The sequence below is a fragment of the Hakea prostrata genome, chromosome 4 (genome assembly GCF_041222555.1).
Source record: "Hakea prostrata isolate BN-2017 chromosome 4, UWA_Hpros_2, whole genome shotgun sequence".
Taxonomy (NCBI): domain Eukaryota; kingdom Viridiplantae; phylum Streptophyta; class Magnoliopsida; order Proteales; family Proteaceae; genus Hakea; species Hakea prostrata.
In genome coordinates this window covers 12797269-12816271 of record NC_142603.1, presented here as the reverse complement: position 1 = coordinate 12816271, position 19003 = coordinate 12797269, and the positions used below count along the sequence as shown (strand labels likewise).

At 38.4% G+C, this 19003-nt stretch overlaps 1 protein-coding gene across 2 annotated transcripts; it reads left to right on the top strand.

Moving 5' to 3' along the window:
• The first annotated feature begins 37 nt into the window (after positions 1-37).
• Positions 38-18628, top strand: LOC149017973 (F-box protein CPR1-like). Of its 2 annotated transcripts, none has more exons than XM_089152300.1 (3): positions 38-1921; positions 17573-17659; positions 17768-18628. In XM_089152300.1, the coding sequence occupies exon 1, from the start codon at positions 747-749 to the stop codon at positions 1872-1874; it is 1128 nt and encodes a 375-aa protein (XP_089008426.1). In that variant the 5' UTR covers positions 38-746; the 3' UTR covers positions 1875-1921; positions 17573-17659; positions 17768-18628. The 2 variants fall into 2 exon arrangements, with proteins under 2 accessions (XP_089008426.1, XP_089008425.1); XM_089152299.1 differs by having other exon boundaries at positions 17493-17659.
• Positions 18629-19003: the final 375 nt, after the last annotated feature.

Sequence of the window (19003 nt, the reverse complement as noted above, 5' to 3'; positions counted from 1 at the left end):
CAGTAATACAATTGGTTTTTTTTTCAAAAAAAAAAAAAAAAAAAAAAAAAAAACGAAATGATCATTTATGAATAAGTTGGAGAACTATTAAGACAAACCAAATGAGTTATAGAATTTAGTCGCACAGAATATTCTAACGAATATTCGTGAAGTGAAATATTACATGTGATTTTTTTTATATAAAAATATTACTTATAGTTGAATTCTGTAATTCAAATTTTTTTTACAAGGAAAGGAGTTTTTTTTTGTCAAAAGTTCAAACATTTCATTCATAATTGAAATAAAACACAGACAAAAACACCGAAGGAAAAAAACAAGAAAAAAATAAGAATTAAGGAATGGGCTCAACAAACCCTCAGAAACTTGGTTGTGACAACCACAAAGCCAAAAAAACATAATTGATATGATAAACATAGCCACCACTACCGCCTGCGAAGACACATCACAAGGCGGACACCCACGCAGACATAACCATTGATGGCCGGTAAACCTACAGTGCTAGCGCATACAGTGGAAATGTGCAATGTGTTTTTCTTCGTTAACACAGGCACCGAGAAATTTTCATACTAGTGAGAATATTTTTGGTAGCACCAATGATAATATGACGCGTCATCATTATACAACAAATTCTAACTATAAAACCATGAGCGGGAAAGAAATCGGGAATCAGACCTACCTCGCAAATTTCTTGTGTTCCTTTCTTCTCCAGGCGCAATCAAGGCAGGAGTCAGAAAACCAGAGAGATCATGGTGGGAAAAAGGATGAAGAGACTGAGAGAAGAAGAAGAGAATCGGAGAAATGAGATGGAGATATGGTCGAGACTCGCCAGTTTCCCGACTGAAATTAAGGACGAAATCTTTATGCGTCTTACTACGACGGCCTTGATGCAGTTCAGGTGCGTCATGAGAGACTACATCCGCTTTCATAGTCCTTATTTTCTGAAGATGCACTTGGACAACCAGATCAGATATGATAATGGTTCGAGTATCATTATTAAAACTGCTTCGAAGTTATATAAAGTGAATTTTGACAAATTTAGTTTCCCTCTTGAACTTCGTTTTCCTTTCCGACACCCGACCTGCACAAGCCCAATCGTCGTGGTGGGTTCATGTAATGGATTACTGTTCTTAACGCATAGGGGAATGTATGGAAAGATTATGTATCTGTGGAATCCTGCGACTGGAGATTACAAGCAGTTGCCGGCACTTCTTGAGGATGGCTGCATCTATCACCGTACTTTAGGGTTTGGGTATGACTGTAGTTCTGGTAAATTCAAGGTGGTGGTAATTGCAAACAATATTCGCCATCGTGATGATGAAGCCATTGTCAGAGTGTATACGGTGGGGACAGATTCTTGGAGAAGCATTGGAGAAGTTAAGTATCGTCTTTGGGATTTCAAACCAGCAAAAATGTTTGGGGGTTGTCCTCATTGGCTTGTGCCTCGTTTAAAAGTGATTGTTTCATTTAACATGGAGACTGAGAAGTTGGAGGAAATTCCACTGCCTCCCCTTGGTTATAAGTATGTTACAAACACAACGAACTTGTCTGCATTGGGAGGAGGTTGTCCTCTGTTGTTTTGTGGAGCATATCAATCCATTTGTGACTTTTGGTCGAGGGTGAATGATGGGCCAGAGAACATGACTTGGAAGAAAGGGCTCACCCTTGAGCAGTCATCCCTTCCTGGAGATCTTACTATGGGTGGATACAAACAGGTCAACGTGTACGGCTTCAAGAATGGTAAGATATTACTGCGGAATGATGGACCAGCTTTGTTTGATCCGGTGACCCAACAAGTTAGAGCTTTGCATCTTCGTGGCTACCCAAAGGAATTTGATGTTTATTCCTATATTGAGAGCCTCGCACCAGTTGAATAGATAGGCGATGTGCACCAGAACTCAATAGAAGGAATAGAGAATAACTGGTGGGATATATTGATTTTCTTTAGCATTTGTTATTGGTTTAGTTGAATATGAATTTGAACTTATGGTACTTAATTGGTCCTGGCTTATGGATAAATCTGATTTTGAATTTCCGACGTTGATGTTAATTTTGTGTTATTTATTTATTTATTTGGTGTTTTTATGGTTCTTGCTTGCTTCTTTTTGGGTGCTGTGGAATTTGTAATGCAAACTGATGTGCTTCTGTAGTTTGAAAGACAAAAGATCAAAACAATTTATGTTTAGGCAGATTCTTTTAAAGCTCCACATCACACATGGCACAGATGGGTTCATAAAACAGGTGTTGGATAACTCAGCAAGATTGATTTATAAAAAAACCATATAGGATTAATGCAGTTAAAGACTGCAGACTTTGCATGGAAATACAGTTGTTATGATGTGGAATACACTATGTAAAACAGATAAACTCTCTATCAGAATTGCCATGTGGGGCTTCTTATTTTGGCTTCTAATCCTTGTTTTCTGGTGAAATTGCTTGTGTAGTGCTAAAATGGCTATTGTTGATGTAGCATGACTTGAGATGGATCTCTAATCACGTCGATTTATTTTCAGCTTCTATTCTGGATTTTAGTTTCATCCATCAAATCAGCCTACCTTGGCTCAACTACCCTTTTTTCTGGGATGAATAAACCAATCCATGAAATCAACTACCCCTGGTTATGTAAATGCTACAGTAATGTAGACCGTTAAAATAGGAAAATATTCTTCAGATTTTGTGGGCCCCAGGCCATCTTGCATTGAGGAAATAAAATAGGAGATGATGCGGATTTTGTGGGTCCCAAGGCCAGGTTGCAGAGGTATATAGTAGGAGATGGTGCTGTTTTGCATCCTAGGTTTTTAGTATATATATGAGTTTTTGTTATGTATTATATTCAGATACTTATATAAGCTGATATTCAATTTGGTTAGGATACATAGGAATAGTTCTACCAAAAAAAATTTGTTCAAAACCTTTTCTTTTTGTTTGGCAAAGGGAACTCCTACATGGGGGGGGGGGTACTTTTACATATACCACCAAGGAGAATTGAACGTGTGACCTCTTCACTAACAGGTGTTGGTTACTGCCAATTGAGCCAACCCTTTGGTGGTGTATATTTCTTTTATTATTAAATGTTTGTAGTCAACATATCCTGGTGTGGAGGGAAGAATGAATTGAATCATGGTTTGAACTGCCTCATGGCTGTGTGCAGGTGATGCGTGTACTCTTCTCCTGCGCCCCCCCTCCTACGCTTTATTTCCTCTCTTGCCGCACCACTTTGCTTCATCTCATGTTTCCCCCCTTTTCCCCTTCATCTTCTCCTTTTCTTCTTCACTTCCTTTTCTCCACATTATGCGGCTTCAGAGTGGAAACCTAGGTAGATCTATCTTTGGAATTCTGCCACTATGAAGATGAGGAGATTGTGACTTTTGGTTGAGGTGAATGATGGGCCAGAGAAGATGACTTGGAAGAGAGGGCTCACCCTTAAGGAGTCATCCCTTCCTGGAGATCTTACTATGGGTGGATACAAACAGGTAAACGTGTACGGCTTCAAGAATGGTAAGATATTACTGCCGAACGATGGACCAGCTTTGTTTGACCCAGTGACCCAAGAAGTTAAAGCTTTGTGTCTTCGTGGTTACCCAAAGAAATTTGATGTTTATTCCTATATTGAGAGCCTCGCAACAGTTGAATAGATAGGCGATGTGCACCAGAACTCAATAGAAAGAATAGAGAATAACTGGTGGGATATGTTGATTTTCTTTAGCATTTGTTATTGGTTTAGTTTAAGATGAATTTGAACTTATGGTTACTTAATTGGTCCTGGCTTATGGATAAATTTGATTTTGAATTTCAGACATTGATGTTAATTTTGTGTTATTTATTTATTTATTTTGTGTTTTTATGGTTCTTGCTTGTGTCTTTTTGGGTGCCGTAGAATTTATAATGCAAACTGATGTGCTTCTGTAGTTTGAAAGACAAAAGAGCAAAACAGTTTGTGTTTAGGCAGATTCTTTTAAAGCTCCACATCACACATGGCACAGTTGGGTTCATAAAAGAGGCGTTGGATAACTCAGCAAGATCAGTTTATAAAAAAACCATATAGGAGTAAAGCAGTTAAAGACTGCAGACTTTGCAATTTGCATGGAAATATAGTTATTATGATGCGGAATACACTACGTAAACAGATACACTCTCTATTAAAATTGCCATGTGGGGCTTCTTATTTTGGCTTCTAATCCTTGTTTTCTGGTGAAATTGCTTGTGTAGTGCTAAAATGGCTATTGTTGATGTAGCATGACTTGAGATGGATCTCTAATCACGTCAATTTATTTTCAGCCTCTATTCTGGATTTTAGTTTCATCCATCAACTACCCTTTTTTCTGGGATGAATAAACCAATCCATGAAATCAACTATCCCTGGTTATGTAAATGCTACAGTAATGTAGACCGTTAAAATAGGAAAATATTCTTCAGATTTTGTGGGCCCCAAGGCCAGGTTGCAGGGGGTATATGGTAGGAGATGGCACTGTTTTGCATGGTAGGTTTTAAGTAATATATATGAGTTTTTGTTATGTGTTATTTCAGATAATTATATTATATAAGCTGATATTCAATTTGGTTTGTATGTTTCTTTTATTTTTCATTTTGTTTGGCAAATGGAGCTCCTACTTGGGGGGAGGGGGAACTATTACATTTACCACCAAGGAGAATCGAACGTGTGACCTCTTCACTAACAGGTGTGGTCACTGCCAATTGAGCCAACCCTTTGGTGGCGTATATTTCTTTTATTATTAAATGTTTGTAATAATATCCTGGTGTGGATGGAAGAATGAATTGAATCATGGTTTGAACCACCTCATGGCTGTGTGTGGGTAATGTGTGTACTCTTCTCCTGCACCCCCCCCCCCCTTCCTATGCTTTATTTCCTCTCTTGCCATACAACTTTGCTTCATCTCATGTTCCCCCCCTCCCCTTTTTCCCCTTCATCTTTTCCTCTTCTTCTTCACTTCCTTTTCTCCACATTAAGCGGCTTCAGAGTGGAAATCTAGGTAGATCTATCTTTGGAATACTTCACCCTCTCACACTCTCTTCTTTGCCATTTCTACGTCCTGCTTATATTCTAATTGTGTTGCATCTCTACTAGTAACCAAAAAATTGAAAAAAAAAAAAAAATGAAGAAGAAAAGAAAATTCTCCTACTTGAGACGAACATGTTCCGTACAAGATGAGTCATCGATTTACTAAAATGCGAGGATTATTATTATTATTTTCCCCTAAGAGGGGAAAATGATGCAGCAGGATTTGAGAAGGAACTCCAATTATGTGGTTTTCTTTTCATCCTTTATTCTTGATTTATTTATGCCCATTGGAACAGCCTGTCTTGGCTGGACTACTCTTGGTTGCTGTTCATGCTATACTAGCCTGAACAATCAAAATAGGATTTTTCTCCAATTTTCCAGTATGCTGCAAGGCCAACTTGATAGTTGCTGGCATAGTTTAGAAATTCAATATTGCAAAAATCTTGCCCTGGTTAAGGCGAGATAGCATATGAGTTACAAAGTGTCATATTTCGATGAAAGAATTTGATATTTTGAGCAACATATGATGCAGACCTAGCATTGAATAGGGTTTTTTTCCACCTTGGGGATAGGCCTAGGGTAGGGTCATATAGGCATTGGGCCTTCATTTTATGGGTTACCAATGTACTCGACCAAGATAATGGAACCTAAAACTGGATTTATAAATTGAGTGCGAAAATAGGTAGTTTGTTAATTTAGTTTTGTATTGAATTAGTTTAGAGCTGATTCAAACTAGTTGGGTCTGTTTGAATTCAGTCAGGAATACTAGTTTGTTCTGAGGCTAGTTGGGCAGTTTCTAAAGGTATACGATGTTAGTTAGAAGTCTGTTTTCAGTCTCTTTTTAATTTCCATTTCTAGGTGATTCTAGGGCTTCTATTGTTTGTATTTTTATTTCCTAGTTGAATCCTACTAGTATTAGGATCTTTTGTCAGGATGATTCAGCCCCTATGTATTCCCTTCAATAGAGAATTAAAAGAAGACTTAATTATTGAAATTTTCTGCTGGTTGCAGACAGTCATTGCTGTGTTTTATTCTCTCATTTGTGGGACTGGTCTGGTGAGTCATTCCCAGGCTGACACTTGGTGTCATATCCGAGTTGTTAGGGTTCTTGGTGAGTATATCCTAGCTACCCTAACCTGGTGACTAGTATCTGGATTAATTAATCTCCATCATCTTCTCCTTCCCACATTTCTGTTTTCGTTTGTGAAGAGATCCTGGCACAATAGAACCTACCTGAAGTCTAAGTCTACTATTAGACCTTATCAGAATTGGCTGAAATTCGTACCAGTCCTTCCTATAGGCCTGCACTATTCCTGCAAAGAGTCATTCCTTCTGACCATTGTAGACCCCCAACTGTCTCTACTAGTTGATCATCTATTATTCTAGGACTACTTTATCATATCTTTATGAAAAAACTATAACTTGAATGATGGTGTGAGAAATTTTGTTAGAAAGGGATTAAAACTTGTTGTATTGGTTTGGAGAAGGCAGAAACTCTTTTTCCTTCAATTTTTGGCCTTATTTTGCTCATTCTCACTAGATTTTAATACAATAGTGTTGGTTATCCCTGTTCGCACTCAGCTATTGGGAGTCTGGGATATGGAAGACTAAGATTTCTAACTTTATACAACTTATGTTTATGTCTTGTTGTTTGCTGTAGTTGGTATTTGGGAGTTGGTAGTTAGTTGATACTTGATAGTTGAAAGTTTGGTAATTTGTAATAATGACTTATTGTTCAAGACAAGTTAACTTCCAAATCTGTAATTTATGTTTTGCCATTCAATTTGTCTAAATAATCCTATCTAAAGGAAGGTCCTAGCATGATGGAACCAAGGAAAAAGTTTTGTTTGCAAGTTAATCTTCACTTAAAAAGTTAAAACAGTGTAGTGGACTTGTGGCCCATAGGCCTTGCATGGAGAAGGGAGTTCATTGGAATATTTTCTATTCTATGTGCTCCATTGGAGAGAGCAAAAGAAAAGAGATTTTATTGCTATTATTTAATCAGTATTTACCTAAGTTTCTGTTTCTATTTATTTTCTGTACCCTTTTTTTAGGGAAAATAAATTTTATAAAGCACAGGAATTATTAACATCAGTAATGTCTGCCTTGTAGAGTTGTACAAGCCCTGGAGTGGTTGGATGCCAAACTCTGAGTAAGTCATCCAGAAGGGCTGACTTCTCCTTCATTTTTCCTTTTTCTGGGAGCAATATCTGGAACAACACTCTCTATTAGAACCATGGTAAGGGCAAAAAGCCCATTACTACTTCCCTTTGAGGAATCACCCAACCCCTAGAAATGTTTCTTGAAAAATTTGGAGGCCCTCTTAAGACTGAAAATTCTCTACTATCTGCTGGAATGGGTAGGGAGTTTTTCATGAAGGTAAGTCAAATCCTTGATCTAGCAAGTTGGTGAGAGAATAAGTGGCATGATCCGTTGATCAACAGCCGCTGGAACAAGATAGCCAGCACTTTTAGAAAAATTTTAAAGGACCAGGCGGTTTGGATGGCAACTTCTTCTGGTCATTTTTTCAGTTAAGTCCGCCCTCAGTGTAATCCAGGTTGTGAGGCCAAAGGTTGCGTGGGCAAAGGTGGGAAGAAACATCATCCGAGATTGACCTTGATTGCTTGGCTTGCAATCCTCAACAGATTGGCTACGAAGGTAAGGATGATTAGTTGGAACATCGGAATTGATACCATGTGTATCCTGTGCGGGTATGGTATTGAGGGCTGCAACCATCTCTTTTTTGGTTGTAGTTTTTCTGGTGAAGTGTGGTGTCAAGTGCTGAAGTGGAACGAGTATGTTCATCATCCTAGCATGACATGGGATGAGGAGGAGCAGTGTGTTGCTACCATGGTGTGAAGTTTCGCCGAAACAGGTCATCTTGGTACCAAAATATTAAAATTTCGGCAGAATCTCGCTAAAATTTGGGAATGTTACAGCCAGCTTTCAACCCCAAGGGTTTTTTTTTTGTGGGGGGGGGGGTATTTGGGGTCATTTTGGCGTGGTTTGTAGTGTCTAACCTAATTTGAGGTCAACAAACACACTAGGAGTGCTATTTTTGCCTAAAACCTAACCTTAAGTGGTGTTCTTGATCGACACATGCCCGTTGTATGTGGGCGAAACTTAAAGTCTCGAACATGAATTTAAACCAATGTAAATATGGATATTATGCAAGACAACACTAAGATTTTCATTAAAATGCAACAACACATACAACAAGTAGAATTTGATATACAAGTATGTGTCGAGTTGGATCCATCCATTGGGTCATGGAGGAGTACTCTGAGTACTGGACATAAACAATGCCATGGCATGGGATAAATATTCATATAGTCCATCACTAGCATAACTAGTTGTGTTGGTGCTAATGGATATCCAAAGATGGAGTCACAAATGATGCACTTGATCCATCTCGATACTCATGCAAATATGCTACTACAAATAGCAAATGAACCACCATATGCTCCACTATATCCATATCCATATTCATAAGCTTATATGGTACAACCCTTGGAATTTTAAAAATTCATTAGGGCTTGTTTGGTTACATGAATCCAGAGATTTATACCCATTTGGTTGTGAAAATCCCTGGATTCATGAAATCTAGAGATTCATCTTCTTACACTAAAAACATGAATATGTAGATTTATGGGTATTGGGTGAAATCTTTGGATTTCAGCCCTATTATAAAAGCACTAAACATTTGCACATTCACAAAAATCACGTCGATCAAATAGTTTTTCAGGATGAATTCACATATTTCATTCCACAGATTCAGGTTAACCAAATAGTTAATTTTATGAATTATGACAACATAGATTTGAAATCTCTAGACTCATGTAACCAAACAAGCCCTAAGATTTCACCCAAATTTGAAAATTTTCGTATTTGACCCAATTTTGCATAGTTATGCCAAAAAATAGTAACTTGGTTGCTACTCTTTTTCTAGGACTCATTACATGGACTCTACTAATTAAAAACACATGCTAGTATCAAACTTTAAGTTACTGAAATGGGTACATGCTTAACTTAAGATAACCTAGGACTCCACCAAACAACTTTCAATCAAAATAAAACTACTTAAACCCATCCAAACTCAACTTCTCAATTTAAACAAAAATAAATTCTGAAATATTCTGGAAATAATTCCAGAATTTAAAAAGGGGCAAAAATGCCCAAAATACCACCAACGAGGGGTTCAACCAGCTTAGGTTGGCTTTTTGGAGCCATCCTAGGGGCCCCACTTGTGGTTTCCACCAGGGGGTCCTTGTGTTCACATCAGTTATATGTGGGAAATTTAATTGCAATCATGTTTGCTGATTTATTAGGGGAGATTTTCCAAAAATAATTCCACTTCTTGTGGGGGCCATGCTTAGCTGGATGAAATCAGTTTGAAGATTAAATTGTGAATACGTGGAGGACCCCTACTGTCCTACAGCTGTTTTACATAGGTTAACTAATTAAGATATCGTCCAGTTATTTGTTCTAATCAGATCTAGATATAATTTAGGATTATTTGCTTCACTGGAGTAAAGATAGGGGGAAGCATCTACCCAGATCTATTGGATCCAGACAGCTTGCACGGGGCACATGGGGCACATTGAATTCAAGAAGGTTGTTGCGTGGGAGTTTAGAAGGTTATTCTTTTATTTATTTTCTAGATCAGGAATAGGAGTTTTCCTTTAAATGGTTATTTTTGTTTTGAGATATTACTAGAAAAACCTAGGATGTAAATCATGTTATCAGTTGGATTTATTAATAATGGAATAGGCTGATAACCAACCAAGCCTGGTTTATGGCAGTTAGAAAAGGAGAGAGTTTTGGTTGTAAACTGTGCTATACTGTGAAACGCTGTAAGCATGAGATGCCTGAAAAGTGGTTTAGAGACCTATGAGAGAGGACAATTAATTGAATCCTATGCTTCTCTATCATTTATTCTCTTTGTTGTTGATCTGCTATAAGTACTGTCATTGATTAAGGAATATGTGCCACAGCTTCATCAAATTTTGCCTATTTTTGAACACCCAAGCCACATCTAACTTATTCAAGAAGGTCTTATCTGGTGCTAGGTCCTTCATGATCCAGCTTTAAATTAAAGCTCTAGTAGTTTTCTTTTTATTATTCTACGCTTGTGGTACCATATTCTCTCTTTATCCCAAGGTGGGACTCTCTTAAGTGGTCTCCAAAGCACAAGCACAATGAGTGAACTGCTAGCCAGGCCAAGGACTCTCTCTAGTTCTATCTCTCTTTGCTTCTCACCTCGACCACAGAGAACTATGACTTTCAGGCAGGTCTGCCCAGGTTATAAGGATTCTTTAAGCCTGGTTGAGCCAAAACATCTCATCTTGAACCCGATTAACTCCCCCGGTGCCATTTACCAAATGCCTGTGATGTTAAAACCTTTTTCTAATCGTTGGGGCAGCTTAGTAGGTTCCGTATGGTATGGTTTTGTCCTTTTCTTTAGTTATGGCTGGTGGGGTGGTTTTAGCTAAGAACTGAGATAACTTTCCTTCTTCCTTACTTTCCAATTTTGTCTTCCAGCAACTTTTATAAAATTGGACGAGCCTGAGAGGTCTCCAAATGATTTAATGAACGGAGAATTATATTGTTGGTTGCCGTATATTGTCCTGATTCTGAGTGAGGCCTGTCCAAGATATTAATCTCTTCTGCTCACTTTCTGAACTTTCTCTATTGTCTGTTTTTATCTTCCTGCAACTATTCCAGACCATCCAAGGCCCATATGTGGAGCAGTTGAGCATTTTTGGAGACTAACAGAACAACGTAGCTGTTTTTGTTTCTAATTTCCTGCTCCTGATTTGAGACTTTTCATCTGTGCAACTTGAGAACCATTTGAGCTGAAATTCTGGGGATATATGCCCTTGTCTAAGACCTATATTCAATTGTAAGAAAGGCTGATCTGAGGTCTGATGGTTGGGATTTCAGAAATTTCCATATCAATCCTGTTGTTAGACGAACCAAAAAAATATCAAACCAAACCCTGACAAGAATATACAAGAAGGGGGGGGGGGGTTAGACTGATTAGCCAACAAAGGAAAGAAGCCAGGTCCCTATGCACAACAGAAAACCTGCTGGGGGGTGGGGGTGGGTTATAAACGATTCAGTGGCAGTAAGGAGAGCCTACACCCCGGGTAACAACAATAATTCTGTTGTTGTCTTATTCACTAAACATTTTTATGGCGACTTCATCTCATCATATGTCAGCAACCACCTATTTACTCATTAAATGTTCATATTTGAAGTACTACTCTAACACCATAAGGTCCTATTGACTGGGCAGGTTTGGTCTATGCCACCAACATTCTATTTCCTTTCTCTAGTTTCTATATTCATTACTTACTGGAGTCTCTGGACTTTGAAATCATGTTTGATGTAGTAAAAAAAAAGGCCTAAATTGGTTAATTGGGCTTTAGTATACTTTATTTTGGCACTTGGATGGGTTCTATAGATATTAGGCTTCTTATTCTTGGGTTTACGAGTCTAATGGGCCTAATTTGTAAGCCCATAAACTTGCGGTAATGCTAATACATGCGATTAGTAGTTTGATTCAGTATTTGTGTCCGTGTTTGAGTTAGACTAGGATACTTAATAGCTTGCCAGAATTCTGTTTTGATTTCATTACATTATTGAGTCGTCCAGAGTTATTTTGAGTCGAATAAGGAACCTTAGAAAGTATAATGGAGGTTCAAAAATCAAAATAGAGAAGAAGAAAGGATAAAGAAGATAGGGGTAAGATGGGGAAAATTGAGAAGAATCATACTTGTAGCGAGGGAAGAGGGAGAAGAAACTCATGAGAAGATGACAAAAAGAGGAGTTTTTTGGGGGGGGGGGTTGAGGTGCAAATGCACATAAAATACTCAATTTTTAATTTGTCTCTTCAAACATTATTTATTAAGCTGAATACAAGCATTAAAATAATAAACAAAACATATGTCAATAAAACTAGTACTAAATGACTTAAATTAAGTAAAACTTATTCCTATGTAACCTACCCAAGCTGAAATTCTACCTACATAATTATCAGTGGTAAATAACCCCCCCCCCCCCCACTCATGATCAATAGCCCAACAGCTGAAGTATGCTTCAGGGCTTGTTGCAGCCGATGTTTAAGCATCTCTTTCTGATCCAGTTTCTATTTCCCTTGCTGCTGGAATCAAAATGACTTTCATTCTTCCTTGGATAACCACCTTCCTTGGGTGGGGGAATCTCTGCCATACTGAACTTTTCCCACCCAGCATCTTGGGAAGAAAGTTAGGGCCAAGGGTGAGACTGTCTGTTCAGTCATGTATAGCCTAGCCATCCTCTTTCTTTTGCATGGAATGGTATTTTACAATAGCAAGGAAGGGTGGAGGTGAGGCAAATCTTATTTGGCCTCGATTTAAACAACCAGCACGGAAAGTTTTTCCTTATTTGAGCATTCTCTAGCACGGTCTGGTAGAATCAAGAATTCCATCAGTTCTGGGCTCTATAGATTCCATTCCAAAAGAGAGGTCCCTTGGTAGAAAAACAGAAATCGAAAGGTCCTCCCTTTTGTATATGATCGATCTCAATACCTCTACTTCTCTGAAGAGAAGACATAAGGGGGACTCAAATCCATCAACATTTGTGGGAAAACCCTCATCTTCCTTCCTTGTCCACCCACAACCCATAAAAAAGAAAATTCCTCAGCTTCCAATTACATTTGTAATTCCTCGTTTGAACCAGCATTTGGTTCAACTTCCAATTCAGGATAAATGGGATCCATCGTTGGCCCTTCTTTTCTTTATTATGTTTCAGCGAATGCGTATGGGTATTCGGTAAGGGTGGAGAAGCAGATATGGATGCCTCTATTCCTCAATATTCCTTATTCGATTTGAATGAGAAGGGGACTTTACAACTTAGTGGGGGATCGGGAGAGACTTGATATGTTGTTTCGGGAGACACTGGTGGGACTGTTAGCTCTAGAAGAAGGATTGGATATGTTGGTTTGAGAGAAACAAGATTTATTAGTTCAGAAGAAAGAAGATAATCTGTAGGTTCGACTTGTGAAACATGGAAGAATTGAAGTTCTAGATCAAAACACAACAGATCAACCCACATCAATGCACTTCCAATTATAATAAGCGTTGAACATGTTAGATTAGGTTCTGGCCCATACATGCACTAACAAAACAAAAAACCAAACGAACACACAAAGCATACGGGTCCTGCACAAACAAAACAAAGCATTAAAACATTACTTTTTGAGTAGATGGACTATTGTTTTAGTTCTTCTAGTCTCCCCTGTGGCCGAGGGTGGCAGCCCCGCACAATGAGCTCTTCCTGTTCTTCGAGGGGCGTCCTCCTCCTGTCTTCTATACCGCGAATGTGGTCCCAGATCCATTGCATTGCTCTTCCTACAGCCACCAGAATGAGAGCATGGGATGCCCCTAGAAAAGACCCAGTGCTTGCTCCCATTTGAGCTTCTCCTCTTCCCTTGAAAGGTTTCTTGTGAAATACGTGCCAGTCTTCCAGCGGGATCCATGGCTACTTGCTTTCTTGCAGACTCCTAAGTGCCCTTTGCCAAATAGGGACTGAAGGAAGCTTCTATTTATAGGCATTGGAGGCCCAACACTCTTTCTTATTATTAGTAAGCATGTTTTATTATTAGTATGATAGGTTGTCTTGGTTCTGTATGGATCATTTCAAACCTGACTTTTCATGAATATGGAACCTCTTGAATAGAAGGCAATAATAGAGCAAATCTTAAAGAAAGTACTCTACCACGAGCTGCCAAAGCATGCTCAGTCAATCGGCAATCTCCAGCCCAAAGCTGACCAGTACAACCATGTGTCAGCCCATGGTTTTCGTCTTAACTTCTCGTCCTTAAATGGCCTATTCGCACCCTACTATAATCTATTCCCTTAGGCCAAAGGGTCCCTTGGCCAATCATCCCTCCATATCTCTGTCCTTGCTTAGGCGATCGAAGTGTGCCCTATCTCTTGATTGATCTGACCAGAAGCTTGCTCTTTCCCACATGCTTGTTCTTTTTATATTCTTTCTACAACTATAGATTTGGAGCCAATCAGGGATCACTGCTTGTCAAATTGTGTCAAGCGGGAGAAAGAAGGCTAATTCCTTTCCAATGAGAACTAGACACGCATCCCATATCTGCATGTGCTTAGGGGAGCCATTTGATTAGGGAGTGAGTAGTCAAGCTAATATATAGGAATAATAGCTTTATGGAGGAAATGCTTGAATGAAGCTTGTGGTGTGTGACGTGTCACGTGTGTCCTTCAGTCCGTTCAAGTGGAGTGGGCAAAGTGCTTCCTCGCAAAAGAAGCTGAAAAGAGATGGGGGTGATTCTCTTGATTGATCTGATCAGACGCTTGCTCCCGTCAAGATAGTACCTTTTAGTGCAATATTTAGATAGGGGTGATCATATATCAATCTAGGACTACATTGATTTTGGTCTGAGCTTTTCAGCAATATAATTTGTCTTATAAAGATCTAAACTTGATAGGGATTCAAGCTGCATTTGATTACTTCCAGTTGTTGGATCCTATTTTTTGTTTTGGCTGATTGTTTGTGGGTTAAGGGTTGTAACATCTTTTTAACATATTATTGGTACCCATATTTATGCTGTGCTAGAGGTTGAATCATGTATTCCTAATCTGGAGTTTGGTTACTCGTAACTTAGCCTTACATTAGCTACTAATTAGGATCTTTCTTCTTCCGGAAGAAAAGAGAATGGAGAAGGAGGAGAGAAGATGACAATGGGAGAGACTGCTAAGAGAGGTGCAGCTTCCTTACCCTCACACTGTCTATTTTTATTCTTAGAAGCAAATCTGAGGAAGGAAAAACCTTCCTAAGTTAGTTACAGCATAAAAAGCAAAGTAAATAAAGTTGATAAACTATCCTATAATCAGCATACCTAAGACACAAGCAGGGACAGGAAAGTATAACTGACTATGTACCTGACTCATATGTAGGTCAAGTACACTTGTATTGACAGACTTCCCTTGATCTTTCACTGTGTGAACTGTAGAGGATAAACCAAAACTCCTGCAACAACTGATTCTCCTTAAAAACTACAGATTCATATATATATTACTCTGTGATTCGCATCCTCTACTTTATTTTTATGTCCACATTTCAGACCAGCGGTTGCCTAAACATCCTGAGAGAAATTCACAACGTCATTCTTACCCTTCCCTCTTCCACAACACCCCCCCCCCCCAGGCCTCAGTGGGGGGCTGTATGAAAGTAGACCTTTTTATTGGTTGACTTATTCCAAGGGGAACCCGTTAGGGTTGTGAAATCAACCATGTAGGTGTAATTGCTTCTTTCATTTGAGAGGAAACAAGCAAGCACAACTAGGTTCCCTCCCCCCTAAACCGAACAATAAAACTGAAACGAAAACTCAGGAAGAGGGAAAGAAAAAAAAATCAGGTATAGATCTTGGAGGTGCACATAGTCAGAGGCTTCATAGTTTTTGAAGTGAGCCATGAGGGATCAACCATTGGAGTTCAATACTCCATAATACTTCTTTAGATGATTGACCTATCAGACAATACACTTTGTTTATTAAAAGATCTTTCATATATGAGCATTTAGCGACACTCATATCCTGGTTGCCATCTGTTACTAACTCTTGATTTTTATCTAATAATTTAACTTGATGGCCTTGTGCAATATCCTTACACATGCATATCTTTGTGAGTTTAAATTGTATTTAACAATTAATGTTCCCCATCCAAATATCTAAAGTTATTATGTTTTTCAATTGGATATGGATTTATTGGTGTTTGCATTTTCTGCATATGTTAATTTGTGAATGTTGTGACTTGGTCATTTAAGGGAACTGTTGCATTTTTAGCATGTGCACTCTTTAAATACTTCTAGTGTTTTATTTATTTATTTATATATAATTTAAATTGTACTGGTATATATTATGTAAGTTCCAATTGTATTCCTAGGCAGACATTGAATTTTTTTTTTTTTTTTAATTATTATTATTATTTTTTGTGTGTGTGTATCGGGGGGGGGGGGGGTTGGTGAGTCAATCTTTTTCAGAAACAACTTCCTCCCAGGCTGTAACCTAACTGTTCACTCCACGATCTCTGATGGCCTAATTTCTCAATCACTCCTAGCACCATCTCAAACATCACATAGCTTGCAGATCACTCCTGCTTTCAGTGGGCACAGGTTGGTTGGCACCCAAATGTTGATAAATTTACATTGCAAAAACGAAGGATGCGTACATGGACATTTATTTAATTCCAATGGATTTAGTTGTATTATGTGGATTCTAGCCATGTGATGTACTCGAGCAGTTTTAGCCATGCTTTTTATGATTCTTGCTCTGTGGGTGCTGCATCGCTTGGTCAAATTTCATTTGATTATAAGAATGAAAATTTTGGATTACCGAATTAAACATCCTCATTGAGTGATGCTGCATTTTATTAGAAACTGCTATTTTCTGTCTCTGTAAATTAGACCTCGGAAGATGGTTGCTGCATGCATGAGCTGTAGCAGAGTTGAAGGTCTTATATTATGTGCTGCATTTTCTATATAGTGCATCATTTCTTGTAAGAAGGCAGAAACCTTGGGTGTAAAATTAGAATGTGTCTGATATGGATTTCTCTGAACTAGCAAAGGGAACCTAATTATTTCTTGTGCCTTAGAAAAGATAAAAATAGGTAGAGTACTAGGTCCAGATTGCATCCAAATAGAATTTGGAAGAGTCTATGAATTTGTGGATTATCGTGACTAACTACTTTATTTAATAACAGTATCCTGGATTAATGGAAAAGAAATATTGGGGTATCAATTTAACTAAAAAAATGTGACATCTAAAGCTTTAATAATTAATGAGGAATTAAACTCACAGGCCATTCTATGAAATTAAGGGGAAAAAAATAAATAAAGCTTTCTAAAGACAAGAAAAACTGATATTTCAAATAACCAATTTGGTTTTATGCCAGGAAGACCAATAACAAAAGCTATTCCCCCCCCCCCCCCCCTTCTGTTGGTTAGGTGACTAATAGAATGGTTTGGTGTATTTCAGAAAGATATTCGTGTTGTCTTTATTGATTTAGAAAAAGCTAGTGCTAGTGTTTCTAAATAATTGGCTAGTCAAGTATTAGAGAAAAAAATGCTTTGAGTAAACAATGGACATAATTAAATATATGTACCATGATGTGGTGACTATTGTAACAACTATGAGTAAATGGTTCCTATAAAATCATAGATGGTGTCATGGTGGTTTTGCAGTAATAGCAACAATTAGATTGCTGGTTCTTTTTTCTTCTGAGAATCAGAGTTGTTCTGTTCTCACGTCCACTAGCACTCCTGTTTCTTTCTTTTCTTTTTAAAATTAGGGGAAAGAAAAGCCTCAACTTGCTTTCATCTGAATTTGGTTGTGAAAGCTATTTGCGTCCTAATTTCATTACCTTGTCCTTTTGGTATTGACAGTGAATTTGTTATCATTGCTCAGGAGTAGTTTCCAACCATGCCTCTCCGGCACTTGTCTGCAGTTCCATTGAGAAAACTTACTGTGACATTTTATCTGTGAAGGAAAATGCAAGTTAAGAAGATATCTGTGCAAGCTGTAGATCTGCCATCCTTAGTTCTCTCCCTGACAGGTTGCAAGGGATACCTGAGGTATCCAATTCTCCCCTTGATTCACAGTAAACATTTCTCAACATACAAAAGGCCTGGGAAGTTCTTATTTATTGAAGTTCTCATGCTACCTATGATTGTGAACTGCAGACACTGAGATGGGATACAAAAATTGCAGATGATGTTAGTTTGCAGGTCATGGCCGTAGAAGATGTTGTGGAAGTCTTGGAGCTCTGTTGTCAATGCAGGTGTGGTGATTACTTCTCCATCAATTCTTTAGGACTAGAGGAGATGGAGTATACATTAGATAGGGGTGAGTGTAAAATGCTATTTTGTACAGCAGATGCCTTGGCATTGTCAGTTGTTCTTCCATGTGGGTCATGCTATCTGAAAGTCCATCTGATGATTGGTCTGGATATCTGTTTTTTTGGTCGATGATCTGCAAAACTAGCTGCCTGGATCTAATTTCTTGAAATCAGTTGAAAGCAAATTTTTGTTTACTTGGGTATGCATGTGTATATACAGTGGAATGAAAAGCGTAAATTGACAAGCATTTGAGTTCAAGAACCATTCCATAGCGCACACAAACTTTGCCGAGGAATCCGTTAGCTCCAAATCTTTTGATTTGTACCCAATGGTTGGAGGTCACAAACTTAGGATGCACACTGGGGTGAGTTTTGGGTTTTACATTGTAACTTCAAACTAAATTATATGATTGGTTCAACTTTGTTAGTTGGTAAATGCATAGAGTGCCTAAGTGCTGACAAAATGAATTAGACAAGCACTCTGCCCTTGCCCAGCTCGACTCCATCATGTCTCACTTCTCAGCAACTACAAGAACCCAGCCCGATTTTGACATGATCTGCAGTACATTGCTCTTTCAGCTCTTGTCAAATAGTTGCTAGATACACATCTCAGTTTTACAATTTTTAACATACATGGATCTTGTTTTGTCTTCTTTGATTTGCTTCCTGAGATTGGGACTAGCATCTCGATTGTAGAGAGGTGAACTATTCGACACAGCAAAATGAAAAGCAGATCAGTGCAGCTTCTGCAATGAATCTTTATGCTGATTGATTGCTTGTTGAAGTCTGCTAAGGTCCCAGCTGATTGAGTCTTCTGTGCTCCATTTTTGTTTATTTTTATTAGTTCTTTGTTTTTACTTTCATATAGAGTTGTTTCCTTTGGACCCCTTGTGGGTGGATTTTTCAAGGGTGTGTTTCCTCTCTATATGAGAAGGCAACAAGAACTAAACTGAAGGACTCTTTGGGCCAAGTATCTTGGAAGTTGCTTTACAAGAACCCAGTTTGCACCATATGGGGGGGAAGGAGAATAGCCAATTGCATGCCTTGGCCTACATAAGGTGATCATAGGTGTTTTTTTATT